At 34.9% G+C, this 12641-nt stretch overlaps 1 protein-coding gene across 1 annotated transcript in view; it reads left to right on the top strand.

The window, feature by feature from the left end:
* The window catches only part of HCRTR2 (hypocretin receptor 2), a gene marked incomplete at both ends in the record, with an annotated part of 101906 nt that overhangs the window by 76479 nt on the left and 12786 nt on the right, over positions 1–12641 (top strand). The window contains one exon of the mRNA XM_080934429.1: positions 6188–6303. Within this exon, the coding sequence (XP_080790555.1) occupies positions 6188–6303 (116 nt within the window). The remainder of the gene's footprint in view (positions 1–6187; positions 6304–12641) is intronic.

Here is a 12641-nt window from a genome sequence, read left to right as displayed (position 1 = left end):
AGTCACACTTATTATAAAGACCAATCACACCGGGTGACTTGAGAGGCTCAGGTAGATGGATAAGGAATCCAAACCCAGAGTAGTCTGTACATTGACACTCAGTCTTAAAAGAGAAAACAAAACAAAACAACCCAAACAAACCACAACAAAATTATAATAAATAGAATTTTACAAGTTAAATTTCCTGGTCTTCAAATATTGAATATCTTTTCAATTAGTTTTACTCTACTTTTCTAACTTTGTGATTCTTTAACTTTTTTATCTTTGATTTCTTAATAAAATATCCCTTTAACATTATGAACAAAAATAAACCAAGTGGAAAGCTCCTAAATACGTTCCTTAAGTGTCTGGGCACCACTGATTTAATGCTCAAACAACATCCAAAGCATCTAGAGTGTGCCAGACATTTTGCCTAATAGGCATATTCTCCAGTAAGGCTGAAAGACAAACAAGCCACTGTGTGATTAATGGACCAAGTACTAGGAACACAAAGGAGTAAACACCTTCCGTCCTGGCCATCTGGACAAATGTTTACAAAGATGCCAGTGATGTTTCAGTGAATATCAGTGAATAAAATAAATATCAATTCTGACAGCTGGGGTTAGGGAATGGGTATCCAGTGAAGGAAAAGATGTGTCGTGGGAAGTAAGAAAACCTACTCCCTGGGGCCCACACCTTACAGAAGAAGGAGCCAAGGGAGAAGGTGTGGCTTGTAAGGTACTTGCAGCCTGAGAAAATGACTTTGATGAAGAGTTGAAGTGTTTTACATGGTATCTTTACAGTAATTAATTGCTGAAAATCATCCTACAACCCATACTCTGATCCTTCTCTCTTAATCCATGACTGAACTGAGCCCTAAAGAGGTTACACAAGGTGTTCAAATTAGAAAGCTGTGTGCACATGGCAACTTCAGGAGTCCTATTAAAAGTCTTTGAGGTAATGAGAAGAGCAATTAGAGAAAATATTTAGTACCCTTTAAATTCTGGGAAAGATTTTCTAACATATTTTGGCAATGGATTTCATTTATATGTTTAGGGATATATATATAAATGATAGCCCATACACATAATCAAACATCATTAACTCCATTAACAATAAGAATTATGAAGCTACAGAATCTTATTCATAAATGTAATTAAGTAGAGCACTGTGTTGTTTATATCACATAAATACACATAATATTTTAGAATCACAAATAAAATGTAAATACACAAAATTTATATCTATTTCTAGTATTTTATTTTCTGTCTTTTATGAAAATATTCAAAAGCCATTGATAAAACTATTTAAAAGTAATTCGGTAGCTACTCAAAATCATTATTAGAGCCAAAAGAAATTGATATTGAATTGAGATGGTAATCAAATAATAAAAAATATTTTTTTATTTTTCATCTATTCAATTTTACATTACCAATAATTTATTGATTTCAAGAAGAATGCTACATAATTTAAAAGAGTTTCTGATCATTTAACACAGCTCTCTCTTATATTAACATTAATATTCTTAAATAGAAAAAAATATTCTTAAATAGAATTGCTCTGTTTATGGGGCCTATTTAAAATTCCATGTCCAAATAAAATGTTAAGGATCAGCACAGGCATTAATTATCACTGTCTTAGTTTGCTTTCTATTGCTGTGATAAGCACAACAACCAGAAGCAACTTGTAGAAGCAAAAGTTTATTGCATCTTACAGTTTGTCAATCATCCAAGGAAGTCAGATCAATAAATTAAGGCAGTTCCTGAAAGCAGGAACTGAAATACAAACCATGAAGGAACACTTCTTGCTGCCTTGATACCCATGACTAGTTCATCTGCCTTCTTTTACAACCCAAAGCCATTTGGTCAGGAATGGTACTGCCCACAGTGGGCTAGACCTTCTGACATCAGTCATTAAGAAATTTGCCCACAGACTTGCCTACAGACCAGTGTGGTGAAGAAATTGTTTTAACGGGGATTCCTTCTTTTCAGATCACTCTAGTTAAGTTGGAAGAAAAGACAACCATAATTCAAAATACCACATACCATAGAAAAACACAGTTTATAATGCTACTTCTCTATAATGCCATTCAGCATAGCTTAAAACAATGGCTGTAGAATACAGTATCTTCTACTGGAGACTAATTTATTAGCTGTGACTCTTATTTTCTAATCTATCTTTTAAATTTAATAAAATATGGTTATGAAACAGTATTGCTTTAAATATCAAATGATAGCATACCAAGAACTTCTGCTGCTCTTTTGTTTATCAAATCACTTTGGGAAGTCATGTAAATAAGTACCCTTAATAAACAATACAAGACGACTATGAATTCAAAATGGCAGTGTTGCCAAGGATGACATGGCAGAGATGCCATGCATGGACCAATGTTTTCCAAATGATCATATTCTTCATGTTTGTGGATTTTAAAACCAGAAGATGGATAATCCCAACAGTATGTTATCTGAGCTGCTGACTTTAATATGCTATGTGGGGGTGCCCAGCCAGCTTCATCGCTATCCATGTTTATTGTTTGATCTGGCACTTCTCCATATCTGTAAAACTTTACAATCTCCAGAATTATATTCATACTTCCTTAGCTCGTAAATGAATATTTAGTCCCTTAATATAAACTTTATTTAAATAAATTTACTCATTTTTAACTCTCAGTTCAATAAATAACCATCTGATTATGCCTGCATCAAATGTTTTCTGAGTATAAAATGTCTACCAAATATTGCTCAAGACATTAGAATTTTATCTGAGAGGAGGGCTCATTGTAGCCCAAGGCAGTCTTTGAACTCATTTTGTAGCGTAGGTTATCTTAAAACTCTTTTTGTCAACCAGACTGTCCTAACACTTACTCTAAAGTCTAGGCTGTCCTCAGCCCTAATATTCAGCAAATGTATTATTATTGCCTAGGTCTCATGAATGCTAGAATTTCAGAACTAAGTCATAGAGCCAGCTAGCATTGTAGATGGACAACACCTCCAGTCTTGAATCTAACAAAATGTACTTTGGTGATCTGACAAAAGAAAAATAGAGTGAACCTTTCTTATGATGAGAGTAATTATGACTTTTGTCTCATTATGAGGTTAGAAAGTGTGTGTGTGTGTGTGTGTGTGTGTGTGTGTGTGTGTGTGTGTGTGTGTTTGTGATCACATGTGCACCCACACACGCATGACATGAATGCACACATGAATGCATGCACACACATCAATAAACACTTGTAAGATTGTCATTATTCATTAGAGGGATGATAGTAAAGTCATAATTACTTAACGTAAGTTTTTTAAGCTCATTAAGCTTAAAAATTGTCAGTTTGAATATTGACAAATTACATTTAACCCACTTGTCCCTGACAGATATAAGACAGAGAAGAATGTTTGTAGGTTTTATATAATTAAGTAAATATGCTGGTAGATAGTGGGCCTCAACCCTTCTGAAGAATATTACCCTTTAATCCCTGATTTCAGAATCATCATAAATATTCATGTGTATTTCTGATTTTTTGATTTGAGGTAGTAATAGGTAAGGAAAAAGATGATGATAGATAAATGATGATAGATAGATAGATAGATAGATAGATAGATAGATAGATAGATAATAGATAGATAGATAGTGGGTGGTGGATGGATGATGGATGGGTGGATGGATGAATGGATAGATGGATAGATAGATGGGTGAGTGGATGGATGGATAGATAGTAGATAGATAGATAGATAGATAGATAGATAGATAGATAGATAGATAGATAGATAGATAGAATATATGGATCATACCGACAAGAACTTATTTAGGTACTGCCTCCCATCAGTTGAATAAAGATACTAGTTGTTGCTGTTGCTGTTTTTGCTGTTGCTGTTGTTGTTCTTGTTGTTGTTGCTGTTGCTGTCATTGTTGAAGTATTCCTGTTAGCCCAGTATGGGGGCATTAAACATGTCATGCAGGCAAGGATGATCTTAAACTTCTGATCCTCCTGCCTCCACTCCCTGACTCTGAGGTTATAGATGTGCACTACCACACATGTCTTTGTGCAATGTTAGAAATGAAACTCAAGTCACAATAAGTAACAGTTCTCTTGAAAGAGCAACATCTCCTGCCTAAGTCACAGATTTTTAATCATCAGTCTACAAAATGCCACTTTCTAATTCAGGCAGTGTTTAAGCAAAGCAAGTCTATTCTAGATTATGTTTCATAAATATATATTGTAGATAGTGATTGATATCAAGTCAAATATTCAAGGATATTTTTAACACATGCAACTTAAATTTTCAGTAGTATATTTGAATTTGCAACTAGTCCTTAATCTGGGAATGTAAAGCAAATTTTAGGACATTACATTTCCCTAATTCTCTATTATAACCTCTCCAGTAATACACTATTTCTAGCCTGGAATATAGTTTTATTTGATCCTTTTCTGCATAAGTGTTCAACATAATATATACTTACTAGCCAGTTATTAATTTTTATACTTTTTCAAAATTACCAAAAGTCTCCTTGCTTCCATCCATTAAAAACTTTAAATTGCTATGTCAGTAATGCTATCTGATACTGTAGTGGGAAAAATGTTAGCAATTGAATCTACTTTCCCCCATCTGTGTAGTTTAGTTGAAGGCAGGTATTATAGCTTCGGTGTTCAAAGCTCTCTCTCTCTTGACCTGTTTCTCTCTCTCTCTCTCTCTCTCTCTCTCTCTCTCTCTCTCTCTCTCTCTCTCTCTGTGTGTGTGTGTGTGTGTGTGTGTGTGTGTCTGTGTGTGTGTGTGTGTGTGTGTGTGTGTTTGTGTGTGTGTGTGTAGTACCTGCAACATGTGATACTTTCTTTAAGACAAATAAAAGATCAAAGCCACTCAGGTCCCTGGAAATTGCTGAGGTGACCTTCTCATTGCTTTGAAATTGGTCCAGAAAATGCTGTTCAAGCTGCCTCACTTCCAGTGGGAATGTTATCTGCTATTACCCCAGTACTTGAATCCTATCACTCTTTATAATGACCTGTTTTACAAGATAAACTTTAAAGGAAATTAAAAATGAATGAGGTGGATGAGAGTATCCTGACCCAGAAAGGATCTAAATATAACATTTCAAAATAATCTCTTACACTGCCCAGTAGCCTATCTATGTACTATGCTGTTCTACTACACAATAGAATACAGAAAAAATGAGAAATGAGATAATTTCAGAATGAAGAATACAAACTATATTAGACTAAAAATATTTGATTCAGTCAATTCCAGATAAGAAGATTTATGTTCTACTGCTGTGAAGAGACACTAGGACAAGGCCAACTTTTGTGTAAGAAAGCATTTCATTGGGGCCTTAACCCTTCAAAGGTTAGTCCATTATCACTATGATGGAGAGCAAGACAGCATGCAGGCAGACATGCTGCTGAAGAAGTAGCTGAGAGCTGTATTCATAGACAGAAAGAGAACCTGAACCTGGCATGAGACTTTTGAACTCAAAACTTCCCATTCAATAACACATTTCCTCACACAAAGCCATACTTCATAATCCTTCTAATCATTTAAAATAGTGTCACTTCCCAATGAGCATGCATTCAAATATAATAAGCCTATGAGAGTCGTTATTACATAAATCATCACCTCAGCACCGCCAGCATTGATGTAAAGATAAAATATGTTATTTTCAAGAGAAGCCATATAAAAGAAACCAAAGCAAAAGTGAAGTGAAATTTTTGCTTTGCCTTGTTAGCATTCAGTTAGAATTATAACTAATTGCTGATTTATTATTTACAGAACTTACTTAGGAAAAATACTAAAATACTGTGAGGCTTAATCAATTGATTAACTTATTGTTACATAAGTGCTATTATTGCAATAGATATATTTGTGCTTAGGATTAATGACAGATAAGGAAAGCAATAAAAGCCTAATGGTTATTATTCCTAATAAGTCTGATGTATTAAAAAATAGATAAAAATTAATTGTAAAAATTTTTAAAGTTCTCAATTTCATTACAAGTACATATGTGAGTGCTATGCATGTGGGTATATTGACAATAAATCAACAAAATAAATATTGGTTGCATTTACTTTGCCAAATTTTTTTCATATTTATATTGAAAAGCATAACTGGCCCCATCATTTGAGAAACTTATATTTAATGAGCATAATGAACTGTATTTACATTTAGACAAGGATTTAGTCATTAATTTTTCAATGGAAGATTTAACTCTTTGAATCTCATCGCAGGTGAAGTTTACCCAAAGATGTACCACATCTGCTTCTTCCTGGTGACATACGTGGCGCCTCTGTGTCTTATGATACTGGCTTATCTCCAAATCTTCCGTAAACTCTGGTGCCGACAGGTGAGTAACATCAAATACTTTGGCTTGCGTCTTCTTTAAAATGTACGTAAAAACAATTCTTAAAATGTATTAAGTTAATATAAGAAATCTAAGACAGATTATTTGTTTTAACATAGTGAGACTCCGGATGTGAAAACATCCCTTGACTGTTTTACAAATATTGGGCAAGTGTCTTAAATTCTGCCTTACCAAGTCTACACTTCTGATAAAATCTCAACCTCAGTAACTAACTGAGTTATATTTTGTCAGGGAGGAACATTTTAAAAAATTGTCTGCATGTAAATCTGTGCGCTACATGTACATGGTTCTTTCAGAAGCCAGAAGAAGGAACCAAACACTCCGCAGGGAGTTAACAGACAGTTGAAGCAGCCAAGTGGACTCTGGGAACCAAACCTGGGTCCTCTAAGAAAAGCTGACAGTCCAGTGCTTTTGACTGCTAAGCCGTCTCTCAAGACCCTGAGAGTAAAGTTGTTAATTTCCTTTTCATTATAGATAACAAAAATTAATCCCAATTCCCAGGGACTATAAATACTAATGGTTGTACTTTAAATGAAATTTTTGAAACACATTTAACATATGAGTTACATCTTTAACTTTAATGCTCTCATTTGCCGTAGATTTAAAGAATAAGAAAATTTAGGGTTGATTTTCTGTTCCCCAATCACACGTCCCTTTTTTTCTCCTCTGTATCCAGTTAAGAAAATTTGTGTAGGATTTAAAATTCTAATTAATTCTATTAGAAAATGGTATCATTCACGAGACTCCATTCAATCCAGTGATTTATTTTTCATATATCAATAACTTTGATATACCACTCTTAAAGCCAGCCACCAATTCATGTGACCAGTAAAAGAGTATAGAAAGGAATAATCAGGTAGACCGTGAAAACAGCCTTAATACAAGTGTAGGATCCTAGAGCTGAGTGGTACGAGGTCTCTAAGCTCAAGGTGGGAACTTTTTAGTTGAATCTCAATAACTTGAAAAAATCAGCAAATGTGTGGATAATTGTAAATATGCTGAGTGGATATGACTTATCTTCTTATGTTGTTTAGTAAATTATAAAGCATAATAAGGATTTTTTTAAACTTCTCCATAACTATGGCCAGTACAGTGATTTGTTTTTAAATTTTTGGACTAACAGGCTATTGGGCTCTTTTGTCTAAAAAATTTTATTGAGAAAGAACTTACTGAGACTATCTTAATTCATTAAAAGTAATTCTATTGTTTTTGTTTTAAAAAAATATTTCTATTACATGCGAATTTCATATATTTATCCAAATTCCAATGTATTTTAATCATGTTTACCTATGACTCCTCTCCCTAACTCCTCCCAGATCTTAGGTTCTTACAAAGTCATATACTCTTTTTATTTTTACTTTTTATAATCCACTGAGTTGATTTTGTGCTTCTCATATACTCATGGTCTTGATGTCACCCACTGAAGCATGGTTGACCCACCAGGAACCACACACACTTAAAGAAAATTTATTTCTCCCAACCTCCACTCCTACTGACCACGTACGAACTTTCTACCTCTCAGACAGGAGTAGAAGACTCTGAGCCCCTCTTACCTGCATTATAGGATGTTGTTAACATGACTTTGGGCATGTCTTATGTAGGTCACCATCGCTGCTATGAGTTTATGAGTATAGTGGTCCTGTCATTTCTAGAAGATGCTATTTGGCCCCCATTTGTTGTATTTAGTTGTTGTTGTTGTTGTTGTTGTTGTTGTTGTTGTTGTTTTCTCCCAGCATCTGGGAAATCTCTCCATTCCATTTCCTCATCCTCGAGTCTGTGAATTGTGAGCGTAAAGTGTGTGTGGTGGACATGTCCCATTCATGACTTCTCCACAGGCACTAGGCACTTGAACTAGTTCCAACTTTCTGCATTAACTGCCATCCTTAGCAAAAGAATAAACTTCTCTGAAAAGGTCAGAGACTGCACTAATCTTTAGTTGTAGAGACAAGAATATTGGATTTAAGGCTATACTCCATAAGAATTTTCTCTTCTAGAAACATTATACCTGATGTTATAAACCTTGGCAGGAATCCAAGGCTCGACCGCTCATAGACTCCAGGAAAAATCAACCACTATAATTTTGCTAAAATTTCCTCTTAAATCTAATCAGAAAGTGGTTGGTAACTCACATAACATTCATTCCACTATTGCACTTGTGAATGTATCTTGAAATGCCTGTCTTTATTGTAGCTCAGAGGGTCATAGCTAAATAAGGGCTGGTGAGGACCTTTCTCCCAGTACCTACATTGCATCTACTATGAAAACTAGCTAACAGAAAAAAATCTTCTCTGTCAACACCACATTTATTTCTCTGTATCGAAGTATGTAGTGTTGTCATTAGCCGTGTCTTACCATCAAATCTGTAGGAAACAAGAGCAAAGCAATAGAAATTGCTTTGGATACTCTATGAGACTCATCTGACCAATAATTCAATGCTTGGCAATAGGCTTTTTATTTTGCAACTTACAGCTTCTGGGAGGATAATCCCTGTGCAACTCCAATTAAAATACTAAACTTGTATATGAGTATATCTAAGCATATAATTTACTATTTTAATGGCATATATAGTCATAATACATATATATAATTATAAAATAGTAAATTACTTCTATTTGGATTTTGAGGATGATCTTTGTTTTTGTTTTTTTTTTGTTTTTTGTTTTTTTTTTTTTACAACCCCTTTTGGTTTTCAAACAATCTTTTCAAGACCATCTTTTGCTGATTAAAAACAAACAACTTTTACAATTTCTAGGCTTATAAGTTATAAAAATCCTAATTTTTCTATTTCTATTTTTAAAGTTTACATTTTTTAATGATCCCTTTCATAGTATCTCTACAGAGTCATATATTTGCTTATATATTTTAAAAGTCTTTTACAACTTCTGTGACCTTTTTGTGCCCAGTAGCAAAGTCAAGTCACATACTGTTTTCCAAATCTTTTAATCAAAACAAAGAGAATAAGTATAAACACCGTAAGACATGAGTGATGAGTTTAATTGTCAATAACTATTTTCTCAGACTTTCTACCTTTCCTAAAGCCAATGCCACTTACTCTAGGATATTTTGGTATTGTAACACCCCATCTCCTCGTGTGTATTATTGTACCATCATTTACTAGGTGATGGTATTATCCAAGATGTTTATTAGTTTTCATTATTATTTTATTTTTATTTTATAAAATACTACTATAGCTCACAAAATTGTTACATAATAATATATGATGAATACATTCATTTTCTTTTTCTGTTTCATTTTAAAAAGGACTCAGGCTTCCACATTTTGGCCTTCCTTCTTTTTGAGCTTCATAAGTTCTGTGAGTTCTTTCTTGGGTATTCAGAGCTTTCTGTGGCTAGTATCCAGTTATAAGTGACTGCATACCATGTGTGATCTTTTCTGACTGGGTTACCTCACAGTCTTTTACTCTTAGGCAGTGTTGTCTTTGCCTCTGAGATGAGTTTCCTGTATGCAGCAAGAATCTGTGTCCTGTTTACATATCCAGTCTGATAGTCTATGTCTCTTTATTATGGAATTGAGTCTATTGATGTTAAGAGATATTAAGAAATAGTGATTGTTGTTTCCTATTATTTTTGTTTTTAGGGGTAGAATTATGTTTGTGGTTGCTTTTTCTTTTAGTTTTCTTGAATAATTATTTTCTTGCTTTTCCTAGGGTATAGTTTCTCTCCTTGTGTTGGATTTTCCATCTATTATCCTTTGTAGGGCTGAATTTTTGGTCACATATTGTGTAAATTTGATTTTGTCCTGCAATAACTTGGTCTTTCCATCTATGGTATTTGAATTTTGCTGGATATAGTAACCTGGGCTGACATTTGTGCTCTCTTAGAGCCTATATGATGTCTTTCCAGGATCTTCCAGCTTTCATAGTCTCTGTTGAGAAGTCTGTGTAATTCTGATAGATCTGTCTTTATATGTTACTGGTCCTTTTTCCCTTACTGCTTTTAGTATTCTTTCTTTGTTTTGAACATTCAGTATTTTGACTATTATGTGTCAGGAAGAATTTTTCTAGTCCAGTCTATTTGGAGTTCTGTAAACTTCTTGTGCGTTCATGGTCATCTTGTTCTTAAAGGTAGGGAAGTTTTCTTCTGTGATTTTTTGAAGATATTTACTGTACCTTTTAGTTGGTATTCTTCACCCTCTTTTACACCTATTATCCTTAGGTTTGGTCTTCTGATTGTGTCCTGGATATATTGAAAATTTTGGGTTAGGAGCTTATTGGTTTTGGCATCTTCTCTGACTGTTTTATCTGTTTTCTATGTTGTTTTCTGCCCTTGAGATCCTTTCTTCCATCTCTTATACTCTGTTGGTGATGCTTGTATCTATAACTCCTAATTTTTTTCTTAGGTTTTTCATCTTCAGGGTTGTCTCTTTTTGTGATTTCTTTATTGTTTCTATCCCTAATTTCAATTCCTTCACTTGTTTGGTTGTGTTTTATTGTTCTTCTTTGAGTGATTTCTCCTGGTTCTCTTGTAGTAGTTTAAGGGAGTTATTCATGTGCTTCTCAGAGATCCCCATCATCATCGTGAAGTATGATTTTAAGTCTAAGTCGTGTTTTTTGGTTTTTTGTTTTTGGTGTGTTTGGTAATCCACTATTTACAGTGGTGGGAGAACTGGGTTCTGTTGTTGCCAGGTTGTCTTGGTTGCCATTGCTTGAGTTCTTGTGCTTTCATCTTGCCATCTTGTTTTCTATGATTGTAGGTAATATTTTTGTTTCTGACTGGTGCTTGTCTCTCCTGTGGGTCTATGGCCCATGGACTCAGAAGGGAGGTTGCTCCTGGATGTTCGGCTCTTCGTGGGCAGGCAGTGAGTTCTGATGGCAGTGTCTCAGTTCTGTCTCTGAGGGCTCAGGTGTGAGAGCTCTTGTGAAGTTTTTCTGGGAGCTCAGCCCTCTGTCCACAGATTCTGAGTCCTACTGTCGGAGAACCAGCTCTCTCTTTGGGCCAGAAAGGATCCTTTTCCAGAGAGTACCAGGCTCCCTGTGTTTCATGAACTCCTGGCATTCCTTCCCCAGACAGCCAGCGGGCCTGTGCGTTAGGCTTACCCTTGGTCCAGGTGGAAAAACACTTGTGCAGCTGTAGTGGGAGCTCAGCCTCCTGTGGGCAGATCCTGAGTCCTGATGGTGGAGACCTGGCCCTCTCTGCCTATGTTTATTGTTCTTAGGAACAGCTCTATTTTACTCCCAACTCATGTCAGTGCTGGACTTAGCTACTGTCCAGTTAGTCTACTTGAGTGACATCCACCACCACTTGAAATTTCTGTCATGAGCTTACAATTTATAATCTTGCATTGCCAACAAAGTCAAATATTTCCACATTTTCTTACAAAAGACACAAATCACAGAGCCATAAGCATCTTCTCACAAGTGGAAGGTAGATGATATGGATTATCATGGCATAAAAATGCAGTCTAGTGTAAGAATGCAAGTGTTTAAACTTATGTTACTTGGTAGTTACATAAAGTTTGGCAGTGATTCCTGTGACTTTGATCATCATTTTTTTTATTCAATCTTATGTTTATATATGGGGATCATGTGTGTGAAGTGCCCATGGGGACCAAAAGAGGGCACCATATATCTTGGGGTAGGAGTTACTGGGATATGGGTTACAGAAGATTGTCAGCTACTACTTGTGTGCTTTGGGAGAGCAACCAGTGCTCTTAGCCATTGAGTCACATCATAAGCCTTACTCTCATCATGTTTACATTGGGGGTGCACAGCTCACAAAATCATACCTATTAGGTGCCTGAATCAATGAAATAAGTATCATTGAACGAAAGTCCTTAAACTATCATTGAACAAAGTGCCATAACAGTCTATGCTGTTAGCTGGACTTTCTACCAAGTCTGATTATATTTCTACATTAGCATGTGTTGAATAGTTGTGACCTTTATTTGTCTTCCTCCTTTTCTGTTGACCTCTTCCTTCCTTCTCCTCTCCCTCCTCCTTCTTCTTCTTTTCGTACTAGAGGATGAAGTTCATAGCCTGCTCATGTTTTAACTGACATCTTTGCCACTGAGTGGCATTTCTTTTGACTGAATACCATTCCTAAAAATAAACTTTTTTGTTAAATTGGGAGAGTTAATTTAATAAAAATGGCAATATTAATAAAAAGTAATCTACATATTCACTATAATCCACATCCAAATCCCACTGACATCCTTTAGAGAACTAGAACATAATCTAAATTTTATTGTGTCTTTAACTAGATTCTCTTTTGAAAAAAAGTATTTTCTTAGTGGTTCCAGTGAACAGCTGAATCTAAACAATGATTAATGTTAATTACATTTTAATACACATAAATGTATAT

Source organism: Micromys minutus (genome assembly GCF_963924665.1).
Source record: "Micromys minutus genome assembly, chromosome: 21".
In the NCBI taxonomy this organism is placed as follows: Eukaryota; Metazoa; Chordata; class Mammalia; order Rodentia; family Muridae; genus Micromys; species Micromys minutus.
Note: the sequence above shows the minus strand (reverse complement) of the source record. Positions and strands in the feature narration are given on the sequence as shown.